The 17,511-nt window shown below is 45.0% G+C and overlaps 1 protein-coding gene across 4 annotated transcripts in view; it reads right to left on the bottom strand.

The window, feature by feature from the left end:
* The window catches only part of CHKA (choline kinase alpha), a 68,903-nt gene that overhangs the window by 13,450 nt on the left and 37,942 nt on the right, over nt 1-17,511 (bottom strand). Inside the window, exons 3-9 of one of the 4 annotated variants that reach the window (XM_054525526.2) lie at nt 16,176-16,205; nt 15,088-15,141; nt 8,397-8,510; nt 4,397-4,530; nt 3,861-3,965; nt 2,559-2,617; nt 132-219 (exon numbers count right to left, since the gene is read on the bottom strand). In XM_054525526.2, coding sequence (XP_054381501.1) covers nt 132-219; nt 2,559-2,617; nt 3,861-3,965; nt 4,397-4,530; nt 8,397-8,510; nt 15,088-15,141; nt 16,176-16,205 — 584 coding nt within the window. The remainder of the gene's footprint in view (nt 1-131; nt 220-2,558; nt 2,618-3,860; nt 3,966-4,396; nt 4,531-8,396; nt 8,511-15,087; nt 15,142-16,175; nt 16,206-17,511) is intronic. The other 3 variants (XM_024255540.3, XM_024255541.3, XM_024255542.3) reach the window with 3 other exon arrangements.

The raw sequence follows: 17,511 nt of genomic DNA, 5'->3' as shown, positions 1-17,511 counted from the left end.
CACTGATTCCAGGTGAAGCAGCTTGCAACTCAGAGTGGCGTTTTGACTTATTTTCTCTAATAACTGTTAATTAAGCATATCATAATGATAAAACAATATTGAGATGGAAACACTGGACTGTAACATAGTACCTGTAATTGTAACTGCTGTATTCGAAATCAATGAGCATCAGTTTCTGTTTTTCAGAATTCTCTCGGCCTTCCAGCAACAAGATATTACCTGCAAAAGGTTTGGATAACATGGTTTATGTTTTACAATAGAAGGCTCAAGTCCTTGAACAGCAGAGCCGAGAGAATGGATTTGATCCCTTAGGGAATCCTAACTGAATATGGCTTTGGTCTGTGGACATCACCAGGTGCTAGACAGAGCATGAAGTGCTCACGGGAGGCATACCCCTATGCAGGGTGGCTCCTGACCCACCTGGCCATGAGAACCCCTGCTCACAGCCCTAGTCCTCGCCAGACCCCCAGGCTCACTATGGAACAAAGCCTGGCCTCTTGCTCTGCTGTCAGGACAGTACTTCCCAAATGTTCTGCATGGTGGCATGCAGGAGCTCGTGCTAGCCAAACACCACCCTCAGCGGCCCTGGGACTTGGTTTGCTGTCTGCAGGCTGGCTGGCTGTAGCACTCCAGCTGGGAAGCTGTGGGAGTGCCCTCCCGGTAAGAAAGGCAAGGGAGAGCTCAGCTGCCACAGTGGATCCCCTGCTTTGTTCGTGCCTGCTTTCTTCCCAAGGAGACCACAGGCAGCATTCCTACAAGACTATTTGCTTTAGTATTGGATTCTGGGTCAGGAGTTGGTCAGCCATCAGCCTGGCTCTGCAGGCCTGCGTTCCTGAGATCCCCACACTCGACATGATGTTCAGCATCTCCGACATCCTGCGGCTGGCACCAGTGAGCCAACCTTTGCTAGGTTTTCAGCTGCTCTCTCTCCTTAGGATTTCTAGTGGAGGTGTAGTGTCTAGGCTCTTCAGCATACTTTTTCCATTTAGAGTAGCAATTACAACGTAAACTGGAGACCAGAAAACATGTATTGGCTCACACTTGTAATCACAGCACTTTGGGAGGCGGAGGTGAGAGGATCACTTGAGTCCAGGAGTTTAAGACCAGCCTGGGCAACACAGAGAAACTCCATCTCCACAAATAATTAGCCAGGTGTAGTGGTGTGCGCCTGTTATCCCAACTACTTGGGAGGCTAAGGCAGGAGGATCACTTAAGCCCAAGAGGCTAAGGTTACGTGGAGCCTAGATTGCGCTACTGCACACCAGCCTGGGTGACACAGTAACAGTCTCAAAAAAAAAGGCAAATTGGAGGCAGACACCCAAAGTAGCAGAACAAAATTAATGTACAACTGTTACCTCTTCGATCCCTCCTACACTTTGCCATCATCAACACAGCTGATCTCCTCCAGTCCCCTCTCTCTAGTGATATCTGTGCCATTTATCACCCCCTCACCACCAGAAGGGCAAGGGTAATACACAAAGCTGTAGCTGTAATGTCTACACCCTCCTTGACTTGAGTTAGCCAGCGATGAGCAGCTAATTAGTAAAAGGTAATTTGGCTCAAATGAATGGCTTATGGATGACGGGTCTTCATGAGAAACTGTTCTCAGGATTAAAAGCAAACTGCTGAGCCTGGCAAACAAGGGTTCAAGGTGGGACCTGAACTACTGTGACTAGGGGAGGCCATGTCAGCAGCACCAGTGGGAGCTGCATAGTGGGGGGCCTCTGATGAGACTGTTCAATGTGCAATTGCGTGGGATGAAGTTTTGTTACAGTACGGAACATATCACTGTCATGTTTTCAAAGCACAGAAGCCTGAAATAGTTAATAGCACAGTGCACTGATACTAGGAGAGAAGGTGTTAGATTACACGTGTTGCGATAAGCAACACTACGCTGTGTGGTGCAGAAGGGGGAAAGGCCCGGGACTGAATGGGGTAGGCAGTGGATCTTGTTCTTTTATTGTTTTTCAGGTTAAAAAAAAATCATTCATGTTTACTGTAAGGAGTTAAACACTGAAAAAGTAATATGTGACTTAGAAAGTTTAAGTTCTTTATCCCAATTCCCAAGTTTAGTGAATATTCTTTCGGATTTCTTCCACGTAATTTTTTTTTTTTTTTAACAGGATCTTGCTCTGTCATCCAGGCTACAGTGCAGTGGTGTGATCATAGCATACTATAGCCTTGAACTCCTAGGCTCAAGCCATCCTCCTGCCTCAGCTTACCAAGTAGCTGGGACTACAGGTGCACACCACTATGCCTGGCTAATGTTTTTATTTTTTGTAGAGATGGGGTCTTGCTATATTGCCCAGGCTGATCTAGAACTCCTGGACTCAAGCAATCCTCCCACCTTGGCCTCCCAAAGTGCTGGGATTACAGGCATGAGACTCTGTGCCTGGCCTCATACTCTAAAAAAAAATACAAAACCTCATTGTCTGGCTGTATCATAATTTAATGTACCTAATACTCTTGATGCTACGTTGCATTTTTCAGACACACTGCCAGTAATTTTCTAAGTATACACACAAACCTCATCTGTAACAGAACATAGCAATTCTTACCTTCTTGACAGTCATTATGACAAAATACAACTGGAGATGGAGTAGATTCAAGCAATGATCTGAAAAGAAAGGTTTCACTGTTACCCATCAAGCTTCTCAGTCAGCTGCACACAATCTTGCTTTCTCCACATGGCCAGCACCAAATTCGTGCTCCAAAGCAACACACAGTTTCAGAGTAGTATCTGTGATGTGAATTCTGACAACTGTGTCATTATGTGGCAACAACTCCACAGGCCCTCTGCACTCAGCTCTTCCCCCGGAGGACCTCTGCATGTGCCGCTCCCTCCTGGAGCCCCTTTCTCTGCTGGTCTCAGCTTGTATAGCACCCCCTTAGACAGCCCTTCTCTTACCAGTGACCCAAGCAGGTCCTCCTATGCAGACTAAGGGCCCACTTTGATGTGTTTCTGTCACAGCACTTATCACAATTTGACATTATTTTATTTGTTTTCTCTCAGCAGCGATCATCAAGCCTAGCAGAGGAGGCACATACCTGAGTAATTAAAGGTGTAAGTACTTGTGGCTGGGTGTGGTGGCTCACGCCTGTAATCTCAGCACTTTGGGAGGCCAAGGTGGGCAGATCACGAGGTCAAGAGATCAAGACCACTCTGGCCAACATGGTGTAACCCCGTCTCTACAAAAATACAAAAATTAGCTGGGTGTGGGGGCGCATGCCTGTAGTTACAGCTACTCGGGAGGCTGAGGCAGGAGAATCACTTGAACCCAGGAGGGGGAGGTTGCAGTGAGTCAAGATCGCGCCACTGCACTCTAGCCTGGCAACAAAGCGAGACTCCGTCTTATAAAAAAAAAAAAAAATGGTGTAATACTTGTTAGTGTACAGATGTGAGTGGCCGGCGCCCAGCATCACTCTGAGGACGATGACAGCCTTGCTTCAGAGATCAGTATGAAGATTCTGTTTCTCGCAAAAGCCAAGATTGAACTGTAAGGAAGAAGGATCTTCCTCACACTCCCCAGCCTGCCCTTACTCCCTTCTCCCCACCAGAGAAAATCCACTCCGCTAGACACTCTACTGCCCTGGCCACCAAGCCACTCCTTCGACATTTTCCTTCTCTATGGAACCTTCACAAACTGACTAGAGGGCACGTGTGGGCCTCTAGTCCATAGAGTCCATAATCTCTAGTCCTCTAGAGAACCATAATTCCAGATGACAAAACTTAACGGTTTAAATTCACCCTGTAAAACCAATGTAAAATGCCGGACATAAGGCAAGCTCAATCAATGTTTACTGACAACAGTTTTAGTGACTAAGAATATTTAAAGTCAGGAAATAGAGGGAAAACTCACCTCAGGTTTTCCAGTTCCAAGGGCAGATTGTAACTGAGCAATTTGTGGAGCTTTTTAATTCTGGATTCCTCAGTAAATTTAATTCTCAGCACTTCCTTTAGATACCTATTAAAAAAATTTTAAAAAAAGAACAGAACAAAGAATCAACAATCAACTCATCAAGGCTTGCTGTTCTTGGGGCTTTGGTTAAACATTCAATCCCAGCGCAGTCACAGTGCCAGTGGGACCCCTCTGACTGCCATGACTGAGGGGAAGAGGAGTGGCCTTGGGGGTTCGTGGCATTCTAGGAAGGTGACTTTCTTCTGTCCCTTCACCCGTTCAATAGCATTTTTGCATAAGCCTTCTTTCTTGGTTTAGGAATTGACTTTTACACGCAAGAAAGACTTACTTATGAGACAAGTATCAGCAGCTGACACCCTGCACTTCAGTGAACTAGGAAGACCTCTGACTACTGTGGCAAACAAATGCTCACTTCTGGCACTTCTGGGAGCCACCACTGTAAAACTATGTTAGGAACAAGTGATTTGACCACTTACTTTTCCATTGTGCCAAAAAGCCATTTTGGTTCCTTATTGAATGGCATTTTCATACCATGAAACGTAGCCATTTTCTCAGCGATTTCTGCAGAAATATCTGGCAAACTTAATTCTTCTGTATCTAATCGCCGGCTCTGAAATAGAAAAGGGAGTTAAAAACTGACATTTATCAAGTAAACTAAAAAGAGATCACGGTCTTAGGAATGAGAAGTGTTTTTGTAGTGCATTTAAGTCTCACCCAATGCCCCAAATTCCCTTAAGAATGGACACTGTGTCCCTACAGACAGTGACCCAGCAATTGCTATGGCACTTCTACAGTGAGGAGCCGGCCACCTCCAAAGATCTATTTCATTCTGAACTCCTTTTAACTATGAAAACTCCCTCCTTAAATTTTATTGAACTACTACGCTATCATCTATTATTCTGGCCTCTAAAACCACACTGAATGTCTATTCACTACCCAATGCTGAAGTTCATGTCTTCAGCAGTTTATCACACGGCCCCGCTTCCAGCTCCTCCATCAGCTGGGACATTCTACTCTGATGTGTTGCAGGTGAGATGTGGGGTCCAGAACAGGTCCTAACCAGGAGATGCGTCACAGAGACAGGGGGGCCGTCTCCAGCTGCTCCCAGTGGTGGTGTCAGCACCTGACCTGGCACAGAGCAGGTGTCCAGGGCAAAGCTGGGCAAAGAAACAGTGTCTAAGGGACTTCCTCCTGGCCTCTGCATCCTGCACTTCCCCTAAATCAACCCGAGGCCATGCTAGTTTGGCTGCCCTTTTACAGGAGGCCCATGGGAGCTCACAATCAACTGGGACCTCTAGAGCTTCCTCATGCGACCTGCCACCCTGCAGAAATCTAAAGAGAGGTTTCTGTGAAAATGCAAAGAAATACAGCACAGGGGTAAGAGCGAATGCTCCCAACTTAGGGAAACCTCAGTTGAAATTGTGGCTTTAATTCTCATTTGAAAGCTACATGGCCATCCAAGTTACCTCATACATCTGTGTGTTCCCATTTCTATCAAATGGGAATCAGGACACGAAGTCCCTCACAGAGTTGCCAGGAGAGCTGGAGGAGAGAATGCAGGTGAGGTCTCTGGGACAGCACCTAGCCCAGGGTGGAGCTCAGCAAGTGGCAGATGTCTGCTACTGAGAGCTAAGAGCTCACTGTAAGCACTGGACTCAACCTTCTATTCAACTCCCTCCAGAAAGCACTGTCACCACAGCACTGTCAACAAATTACCATGCTGCAATAAGAACAGGGACTCCACTTCCAGCAGCAGGACACACAGGACTTATTAAGGTAGCTCACTCAGCTTTCAAAACTGCCATTAATTTGGCAACAAGGAAAATCCGAAGCTAACATGCTCAGATATGAACAAATCTCAGTATTCCAAATTCCTTCCCCAGTACAGAGAAAGAGAAACAGACTACCTACCATCCCTAGAGGCCCCGCTATTCTCACATGCCCTTTGAAAGATGGCTACAGGAATCATGAAACTAAATCACCTGATCCCAAGCAGTGAAGAGTAAACCTAAGCCAGGCATGGTGGCTCATGCCTGTAATCCCAGCACTTTGGGAGGCCAAGGCGGGAGGATTGCTTGAGCCCAGGAGTTTGAGACCAGCCTGGGCAACACACGGAGACCCCGTCTCTACAAAAAAATAAACAAAATTAGTCAAACATGGTGGCACGTGCCTGTAGTCCCAGCTACTCGGGAGGCTGAGGTGAGAGGATCACTTGAGCCTGGGAGGTTGAGGCTGCAGTGAGCTGAGATCAGGCCACTTATACTTCACTATACTGGGCAAAGGGTGAGACCCTATCTTAAAAAAAAAAAAAAAACAAGAGCAAATCTAGAAATAACATATGATATTAGGTTGAATCAAATGAAACTGCCATTCTTGTTGGTCAAAAACAGTCAAACACCGGCGGCGTCATATGGTTCAAACCTAGTATATAATAGAATTTTTAAAAAATCTTCACTATGGCTGGGTGCAGTGGTTCACACCTGTAATCCTGGTGACTTAGGAGGCTGAGGCAGGAGAAGAGCTTGAAGCCAGGAGAGTTCAAGACCAGCCAGGGTAACATAGCAAGACCCATCTCTACAAAAAAATTATTTTAATAAGCTGGGTGTGCTGGTGTGCACCTGTACTCCCAGCTACCTGAAAGGCTAAGGCAGAAAGATCACTTGAGTCCAGGAGTTTGAGGCTGCAGTGAGCTATGATCATGCTATTGCACTCCAGCCTGGGCAAGAGAGTGAGACTCCCATCTCAAAAAATTTAATATATAATAAACAATATATACAAAAGCATAGATAGAACTTAAGAACTAGAACAAAGTCAATTCCACAGATACTATGATCTATGTGTCCTGATGCCTGCCCTTTTTGTCCCCAAGATATTTTTATTATTCTGAATTGTGTTAACACAATTCCCTTACCTTTTCCAAAAAGAGAACTTTTACTACATGTGCACATATTCTTAAACAATTTTTAAAATTTATCAGGCTTTATAGAATGGCATGATACTACTTACAGTCTCCTGCAGTTTGATCATTCAACATTATGTTTGTAAGATTCACCTATATTGCCACTTATAACCATATGAGGTTCTATTATTTGCAAAATTCTTTCAAAAACTTATTATCTCGGCTAGGCGCGGTGGTTCACGCCTGTAATCCCAGCACTTTGGGAGGCCAAGGCGGGTGGATCACCTGAGGTCGGGAGTTTGAGACCAGCCTAGCCAACATGGAGAAACCCTGTCTCTACTAAAACATAGCCAGGTGCCAGGGAGCAAACTAAAGGTAAAAGCTGGCGCAGTGAAGGCACCATCCACTCATCTAAACACATCCTCAGCACTGGCAGCTAGCACGACACTAGCACAGACGGACAGTGCCACTGTCAACTAGAAGAGGATACCTCTTCTGGGGAGACAGAGCACAACTAGCCTCCCTGTTTCTGGGCTGTGGGATTAGACAAAGAAACCCCTGCCCCTGGTCCCCAGCCAGACGCAGCAGAGCACCCCTCTGCCAGGCATCCTAGTGCTGGGCTCCATCTGCACAGATGTACAGGGCAGCCCTGGACATGCCTAGGCCTCTCATGGATAAGGTATCTCATGCAGCAGGGCAGGAAAAGCTAGCGGCTTATGACTCTAGTCCTCAAGGAACTTATGCTCAATTAAAATGGGGACTATCTGATCTATCTAGGAAGAGAGTGCAGGCTGACAAAGACCAGCACTGCCAACCAAAGAAGTATTGCCAGGGCTCAGAGCCACACTTCAACACTTAGGGTTCATGAGAACCCTTGGGCATGAAGCATTGTGCAGGGCATGGAGTCAGGGGTGGGTGGGTAGAGGAACAGGAACTATGCTTTAGATATGTACATGTAACTCTAAGACATGGTATACTGGTAAATGTTATAGCAACATTAAAACTGCCTTGGGACAATAAGAAAGGGAAAATAATCCTGACTGCTTAGAAATAAGACTGCAAGGTCTTGGAGCAAGGCCTTGAAATCTAAGAATTTGACCAGCATATGGGGACACGAAGATGGGAGGTAGGGAGACTCAGTAGGAATGCACAAAACAAACCAAGGAAAGGTGATGGGAAAGAACAGGCATGGCCCCCGCAGGGCTACAGTCAGAGACTGAGCAGGGTACAGTCAAGGCCAAGGTGTTCTAGCAGCAAGTTCTATAAAGCAAGGCCCTAGAAGTTGAGAGGAACAAGGTGAAAAGGGCAAAGTCTCAGGGTACACAGCCTCAGGGGACAATGAAATGGTAAGTTTCATATATATTTCAAATTTGGATGAATATACCTTTACAGGAAAGAAAGAGGTTCTGATGTAAGTACAAAATAAATGTTGCTTTTCATGATTTCTGATACAGTTTAATGACATAGGTGAGGTTAACAGTGAAAACACAGCATTGCAGGTTCTTGCAGCAATGAGACAAAGAAGCCATCTTCTGTCTGTGGCATATGTCAACTGAGCGTTTATGAACAAATCTTACCGGGATGAACTGCTCCAGTCGGCCTTGGGGAAAGATGCCATAGAGTTTTGGCCCAAGTGACCTCTCTGCGAGAATGGCAAACATAACGCTCTCCAGAACCATGGCCTCGGCCCCCTAAAACAGATGGCAACAAATCAGGTGTTTACTGAGTGTTTGCTAAGCGCCAGGCATCAGAAGCACTCTCACAGGAGTGTTTCATCTGATCTCACGAGTATTCTTTCATGTGGGCACTACTGTTATCATCATCCCCATTTTAAATATGAAGAAATAGAGGTTCCAAAGTCACACACCGTGTCATTTGCAGGATTCATGCTTGCAAGCACTATGCTATATTGATAAGATTTAAAATGTGAGTTTAATTTAGGTCACTAGATCCAAAAATAGAAAAATATCCATCAGTGCTTTTATTGCTTCTATTTATTTCACAACCTATATAGGAGTCTCACCCTTGGCATCTCACCAAAGGCCACACCACCATCCATTCTGGTAAGGGTTGATTTGCTTTTGGTTGAGTGTGTCTAGTTAAAGCAAAGGATCCAAAGGACCTTCTGCCTACTGAATCGGGCTCGTGGGTCCAACAAGCTTGAAAATTACTGATTTAGGTCCAGGGTCTATGGCCTTCTAGTCCAAAGAGCAGCCTAGCATGGAGCATCCTAGACTGCTATTTTCAGTTGGCACACCCGACCTTTTCCTGTTATTGAATGTTTGTTGTCTTGCTGAAATCTCTATGATGCTGTCTGTTCTATCTTCGTCCTAATAATTAACGTGGGATCTATCATCATTTTGCCTTCAAAATCCATGCTTTGATCTCAAAGCAAATTCAGTCCTTGGTCTTTCCTCCTTAAACAGCACATTACAGCATAAGGGTTTCCATCTGTTGGAGTGAAGGAGTCATTCTTACCCAGAGGTCCACCTGAATCTCTTAAAGAGCTTTTACAGGCCAGGCGGTGGCTCATGCCTGTAATCCCAACACTTTGGGAGGCTGAGGTGGGAGGATCACTTGAGGCCAGGAGTTAGAGACCAGCCTGGGCAACATAGTGAGATGCCCCACCACCACCAAAGTCTCTTTAAAAAAAAATAAGAGCTTTTGCAAAGAGATTTCTAGGTCTTACTCCAAGTATTAAAAGAGAGGCACCACCAGAGCTGTTTTGAAAAAGCTTTCAGATGATTCTAATTCACCCCCTGTGAAGGAATGTGCTGTGGAGGAACATGATCCCAGAGAAACCTTCTCTAAAACACATTCACGTTTTAGGAAATGATACAGTACTATAGTAAGAAGAAAACAAAAAAGAAAAGCTACTTCCAAAGGATATCAGACCATATTAAAGCAAAAAGTATTTTGGTCACTTTTACATTTTGTGGGGGTAAATGGATTTGTCGGTAATCCCCCCACAATTATCGTCTACAACCATCATTTGTATAATCCTCACAATTATGGCCTGTCATCTTGTGAGGCTCAATCTTTCCTAATTTGTGGTTTTGTGTATATGACAATAGACTGATAACATCTATCTATCAAGCTAATGAATTTTAGGGTAGGATTTGATATCAGACACGTTTTATTTCTTAAAACCTTAGAGAATGACAACAAAGATCTAGTATCTCTATTTAGTTGTCAAAAGGTTTCCAAGCACTTTTTAGTCCTATGGTAGTGTCGTCCAGAGGTGCAGTCCCCATCTTACTCCAAGCCCAACATCACAGAAACTATCTGGGGCATTTAAGCAAGGGTCTGCAAAGCCTCCTCCAAGTCTCTGCTTAGACATTATGCTCCGCTGCTCCCCAGGGGGCAGCACGGTCCTGGTGCTCTGGAGACTGTGGTCCCCACCACCACCCTCATGCTGTGTAAAACACAGAAGTAAACAGGGGCTGGGCATGGCAGGACAAGGGGGTGCTGGACTCGGAAGTTCAGCATTTTGCACATCACGTCCACTGGGAAGGATTCTCGGAGGTGACTTTATTTACGTGTGGCATCGTCAACACATGTCACCAGCACTAGCCAGAATCCTCTCCAGAGCTGAGTCAACCCAGAAAGGACATAGAGAAAAGGGAAAGAGATTTAGAACTTCCCAATTCTCTTCAGCACTGCCCTAAACATTGTAAACAAAAACACCCTTATTCTTACGTAATAATGTAGTTCAATATTTATTCACAGTAGGAAGAAAGGGGGAGATGGTGTACGGAGAGAAGGATTTGGAGAGGAAGAAAATGAGGCCGGGTGCGGTGGCTCACGCCTGTAATCCCAGCATTTCGGGAGGCTGAGGAGGGCAGATCACCTGAGGTCAGGAGTTTGAGACCAGCCTGGCCAACAGGGTGAAACCCTGTCTCTACCAAAAAAGTACAAAAATAGTACAGGTGATGGGCGCCTGTAATCCCAGCTACTCAAGAGGCTGAGGCAGGAGAATCGCTTGAACGTGGGAGGCAGAGGTTGCAGTGAGCTGAGATCACACCACCGCACTCCAGCATGGGTGACAGAGCAAGACTCTGTCTCAAAAGAAAAGAAAATGAAAGCGAATACCCAGGCACAAGCAAGAAAAATGACAGGTTAAGGACAGCAGAGAATCCTAGAATAAGTGTACCAACTACTGGTGGTCTTCTTGTCATCAGTAAGTCTCCAGGCACCTTCCTGATTGCTCCTGAAAGTGAGCACGGTAAAAAGTGGGGTTGGACAAACATGGCTGGGTTCTCTCCTGCACCATGCACTGGTTTAGCCACAGCTGGTGATAGTGGAGGGAAAACTGGTCCTACTTTTTCACATATCTCAACTTGGAACAATTTACTTGGGCTTCAGAAATAAAGACTCATTAATACATTTGCCTAAAACACACTTACTCAATGTCTACTATGTCCTGGCACTGTGCTAAGTGCCAGGGAACCAACAAACAAGATACATAAGGCCCCTGCCCACAACGGGGCTTACATGAGAGAGAGGGAGGGATGGGGAGAGAGAGAGAAATGGACAGTAAGCAAGTACACGCAGCTATGGACTGGCTCACTGCCATGAGGGAAACAAGGGTGACTGGTGTGGTGGCGTGGGTACTTCTAAGGAGGCCACACTGAACTGACCTGAGATCTGAGGTGTGAAAAGCCACAGCAGCCCCACGGGAGCACAGGGCCATGAGGGAGGAACAAGTGTGACGCCTTCAAGGAACTGAGAGGCCTGTCTCACTGGAACAGGACAATCAAGGAAAACGAAGAGAAGAGCATGAGATTGCCGGGTGGACTGGGGCTCACAGAAACCAATTCACAAGTCCTCAACATGTTGATGATGTTTACAGCTCACAAATTGGGTTCGATCCCCTGGGGACAGAAGAGGAAGAACCAGCATAGGCCTTAAAATGCCCTTTCTTATGTGACTGTCGCCACGGTAAGAAAGCTTTCTACGGGGCACCCTCGCATACACCCCCAAAACAAACACTATCCACAGCAATACTCACTCTCACAACTGGGCAACACTTATTAATATTTTCCACTCTGTTTTATTTTAAAAAACAATAAACATGCTAACATTTCATGTCCCACTAGAGGTTCACAAGCCACAACTTGAAAAACTGGTTTAAGTTCAGGCAGCAAAAAGAGGGGCCAGGCCAGAAGGCGAGGTGAGGCAGGCGCCACTGCCAGGAAGGAGAGTGGTATTCCCTAATGGTGCTGCTAAGTGGCCATTAGATTTGGCAATATGGAACCTGTTGGTGACAAAAACAAGAACAGCTTCAGAGTGATGGGCGGGCAGATGTCAGATTGGAGCATGTGAAGAGTGAACAGAAACGGGAGAGAGAAGTGGCTGAGACTGGAACAAGGGGTTTAAACTGACTTTTCACTTTATTGATGAAGTTTCATTTATTTAAAACTCAGGAAGAAGAGTATTGATGTTATGAACTTCTTGAGAAGACGTAACAGCATTTCTGTGGTATTTCAGCCAAAAATGCATAACCTCAATTGTGAGAAAACACTAGACAAGCTGAAATTGAGGAGACATTTCCAAAATAACAGATCAGTACTCTTCACAAGTATAAAGATTACAAATAACAAAAGAATTGTTACAGGCTGAAAAAGACTAAAGAGAAATAGACAATGCAATGTTGAGATCTAGCTAAATCTCGAGACAGAACAAAAGAAAATATGCATAGGAGAACTTCTGAAATTCAATTCAGGTCATAGTTTAGTTATTATTATTGTTTTTTTTTTTTTTGGAGATATTATTATTTTTTTTTTTCTGGAGATGGATAGCCCAGGCTGGAATGCAGTGGCAAGATCTTGGCTCACTGCAGCCTCCGCCTCCCAGGTTCATGAGATTCTCCTGCCTCAGCCTCCCGAGTAGCTGGGACTATAGGCGTTCGCTACCAAGCCCAGCTTATTTTTGTATTTTTAGTAAAAACAGGGTTTCACCCTGTTGGCCAAGCTGGTCTCAAACTCGTGACCTCAAATGATCAGCCCACCTCAGCCTCCCAAAGTGCTGGGATTACAGACGTTTAGTTATTACTATTGCATCAACGTTAATGTCCTGGTTTTGACCATTGCACTGTGGTTATGTGAGATGTTCGCATTAGGGAAGCTGGGTGAGGGGTGCATGGGAAATCTCTATACTTTTTTTTTTCTTTTGAGTCGGAGTTTCGCACTGTTGCCCAGGCTGGAGTGCACTGGCATCTCCAGCCTGGAGATGCATAGAGATGCAGTGCACTGGCATCTCAGCTCACTGCAAGCTCTGCCTCCTGGGTTCATGCCATTCTCCTGCCTCAGCCTCCCGAGTAGCTAGGACTACAGGCGCCCGCCACCACGCCCGGCTAATTTTTTTTGTATTTTTAGTAGAGACAGGGTTTCACCATGTTAGCCAGGATGGTCTCGATCTCCTGACCTCGTGATCCACCCGCCTTGGCCTCCCAAAGTCCTAGGACTACAGCGTGAGCCACCACGCCCCGCCTCTCTGTACTATTCTTGAAATTTTTTCTGTAAGTCTAAAATTGGTATGAAATAAGAAGTTAAAAATAAATTCATATAAAATTCATATTAAAAAGACTGAAATCGGCCGGGCAATTTCATGGCGAGTTTGAGGGGCATGTGAGACATCCGAGGAGAGACTGCTAGCATTAGTTCCAAGTCGAGGTCAGGGCTGGAGGAAGAATGTAGTGTCCCCTTGGCCTATAGATCAGGTGACCGAGGGAGAGAGGACAACATGAGAAGAGGGCCTATGGTCAAATCATGGGGCGCCCTAGCATGTAGACAGCCAGATCTGTGCTTTGTGTCTCTGTGTCATGGCTGCCCTCAGGAGAGGAAACATTTCAAAAGGGCGGGGGTCATGTCAAATGCTACTGAGAAGTCAAAATAAAATGAGAACTGAAAAGTACTTTGGATTTAGCATCATGGAGGTCCTGGTGAGCCAAGATTTTCAGCTACCAGGATGTCCAAAGGTCTTTGCACAAAGGGCTTGGAATGGTTCACAACAGATTGTCAATCACTTCCCACCCAAGGATTTCCCAGTCACTGTCACTCCAGAGAGCACAAGTTCTAGATCCTCTAGCAGGGCCCTCAGAGCAGGACACACGTAAAACAAGCCGCTGAAAAGTGTGGAAAAAATATCATCACTTTTATTCCTTTTTTATCTCAACCGTTTTAATGTCTATTTCTTGATTTTTTTTTTTTTTTTTTTTTTTTGCGTTTGGTGGGGAGACTCCTGTCGCCCAGGCTGGAGTGCGGTGGCACAATCTCGGTCTACTGCAACCTCCGCCTCCCAGGTTCAAGCAATTCTCCTGCCTCAGCCTCCCAAGTAGCTGGAATTACAGGTGCCCACCACCATGCCTGGCTAATTTTTCTATTTTCAGTAGAGACGGAGTTTCACCTTGTTGGCCAGGCTGGTCTCGAACTCCTGACCTCATGATCCACCTGCCTCAGCCTCCCAAAATGCTGGGATTACAGGTGTGAGCCACCACATTCAGCCTATTTCTTGGCCATTTTAATAATCAATATACAATTGGTAAAAATGATGTGGCGATGTGTGTGTGTATCTACATCTTAGACCCACGTGTGTTGGGCATGTGTGCACATGCACCCTTCTCTGTGAGCCTGCACATAATGGCAGAGATGCTCAAAAGGTGCTTACGCTGGGGCATGCAGACCAACACCCCAGACCCCTGCTTCTGAGGCTCCATCCATCAGTGCTCTTGGCCTCAAGCCATCTGCACATGTGTGTTTCAGAGAGTGGGGTCACATTCTCTAAGTCTAGGAAGAAGCTTTTCCAACTTGGGTATCATGCATAGGAAAAAACATTGCTGCTAGCCCAGGGAAAATGAGTGGCCACCAAAACCACTGGGCAGTGACCCGCTTCCTGATGGGAAGTGTGGGAACGACCAGAAAGGGGGTGAGAGAGGCTTCACAGCAGCGGCAGCCAGGGCCTCCACATCAGGTACCACACACGAATGCTCCCCTGGCTGCCATCTGCCAGCATCCCAATGCTGTTTCGATTGCCATAAAGACACCAAACTTCCACAGTCTACACTCTCAGGAGGAATGAGGAATACCCACTGCTCACTCAGTCTCCGCAAGGTGGCTTCTGATAGATATACCAAGAGCCCCTCCTCGTAGAAAGATAGATCAGGATTTTCCAAGGGTAGATAAGAGGCACTGCCAAGCCCTGGAGTAGCGAAGCGTAGCTAACACTAGTTCACATCTCACACAGATGCAGAAAGACTGAATTACTTACTTGAAATTCATTTTCTTTCTGAGCTTGTTCGGATCCCTCTTTATTACAGGACCTCTATGAATGAGAAAAAGGAAACACTTCCGGTGAGATGGGGAACACTAAACAGACACTAACTTTGCAACCACCAGAACAGTCAGGGTTTACAAAACATCACAGGTCTTTAAGGAAGGTTTCTCAGCCCACCGATGTGACGGGCAGCATCTAATGCACCAGCAGCCTCCAGCACTAGTACCAACACCTTAGAAAGTGCTTCATTGCTTTACAAGAAAAGGGATGTGCCGGTGAGACCCAATAGCTGCACGTCTCACAGCCGCCCCATGTACCTTTCACAATTTCATTGTTAGAGGAAAGTCAATAGAGTGCACTCTTCCAATCAGGCCTTCTAAAGACAAGCGGTCAGGCTGAGTCTCTCACCAATTTAGCTACGTGGTTCTCTCAAGTCAACCTGCAAGAACAGGGAGTGTAAAGATGCCTGTGGACAGCTGTGGTCAGCACAGAACTCGGACAGAGAAGAAAGCGCTGTGCAGGCAGGAAACCTGGCACAAAATCTGTGCAGACATGCCCTGCCGACTCGCCACTTTCCCAGAGTAACCCCTCTAGTTCAGCCGGTCACCAGCTCAAGCTGAACTGTTCCTCCACCATAAAGAGGACTGTGTGTATTTAATAAAGTCTCTAAAATTATTTCAAATATTAATATATTAAGAAATACTTATATCACTTTCCTCAATGAAATTGCAAATTTATGGTAACCAGGATTCTAGCAATAACAACACACTAGATCATTAACTACCATAAACAACCCTTGGGCTACATTCTTTCTTCATGGTACAGATCATATATTTTAAGAGCAACCCCCCACCCCAAATGCTTTAAAATCCTTCGTACTATCTTTAATAAGGGAATGGGGAAAAGTAAAGTCAGAAACTTGTGTCATGTCAAACTTTTATACTCAAATACTGCCTCTAAAAATGTTACTTGTTAAATTAAACTAAGTCTGTTTAAGCCAGACACAAAAGGAATCCCATAAAGGAAACCTCTTTAAAAAAATTTAAGGTAACAGATTCTTGAACACCCCATGAAAAACATACCTTTCCATTCCACAGCTTTATCAAAAATACCTGTACCAAGGGTGGAAAGTGTGGACAGGAAAAAAAATGCCACGTTAAGCAACACCAGCTACTCTAGCACCAATCAAAAACCTAGTGATTTAAAGCAACCACTCATCCATCACACACTGAAATAACATTCCAGACGTTTTAATGCATGTTTTGTATAAACAGTACATGTTCTATCTTAATATAAAAGTAAACAAAATAAGTATCCATGTTCATAAATCTATTTGCAAAAGGCTCTTAACGTTTGCACTGATACATATTCAATACTATATTTAGCATACAGTTAAGTACATTTGGTACAAAATACAGAAAGTACAAATGGGGATTTATGATATTTTCATTTGTGTAATCTGCAGTTCTCTGATGAAAAGATGTTACAGGTTAAATCCCGTTACAATGAAAGCTATAAAAATCAAAATAGTACAAAAATGCTTTCAGATCTTTGCAGATGGTTTGATGTGCGATGTGGTAGGCACTGGAAAGCTTCCCTTCACCCTAATTCCAAACACTCTCGTGGCCGCATCGTTCCTTAGACTCTGCTTTGTGGGTCGCCTCTTCCAAGCAGTCTGTAAATTCCTAATGAATAGGGACTGAGTCTTTTATTGATGTTAGTCTTCTCACAGAGCACCAAGCAAATCTTGATGCCCACTATACTTTTTAGGCTGCATGAATAAATGAACACTCCAGAGTGGTATAGCACGAGGCAAGTGAGCCCAAGGAGCTGCCTGGTGCCACGCAGCCAACCAGTGATAGCAAATTCCCATCCAGGGTCTCGGTAACAAGGAAGCTGGCTGTGGGGTTAATTAGAAATGCCCCTTCAAAAGTCCTTATGCTTTTTTCTCCAAAGAAACTTAAGAATAAAAAAGTTCTATAATCTGATATATTACATATTAATACTTTGCAGTATAAGCTTTAAGACAAATAAGAAAGTTAGATACTCTTCTGAAATTGTTGTAACGGGATTTAACCTGTACACAATTCTAAATGACTATGGTTATTCCTATGCTGTTGTTACTCTAACTGTATCTTCTTAGGGAGATACAGTTAATGGGTTATTTAGCCATCAGAAGTCCCTTTCCCTTATCTAATGGCGCTCTCAAAAGCAAGTTACTTCATCCAAAGTTAAAAACTGGCTGAGGCCCCAAAGTCTTTCCTTTTTTTAAACATATTGGCACTATAAGTGGTGGTAAATTCCATGATAATCCCCCTGCCCACTCCCTCACTCCACCCCCAGACGAATTCATCACTTATACCATCAGAGCACCATTACGAAGGCAAGATGGACTTCTGCAATATCCAGCCCTCTGTT

This window comes from Pongo abelii, chromosome 9 (assembly GCF_028885655.2).
Source record: "Pongo abelii isolate AG06213 chromosome 9, NHGRI_mPonAbe1-v2.0_pri, whole genome shotgun sequence".
NCBI lineage: Eukaryota > Metazoa > Chordata > Mammalia > Primates > Hominidae > Pongo > Pongo abelii.
The sequence above is the reverse complement of the archived record's forward strand: the minus strand, read 5'-3'. Positions and strand labels throughout refer to the sequence as shown.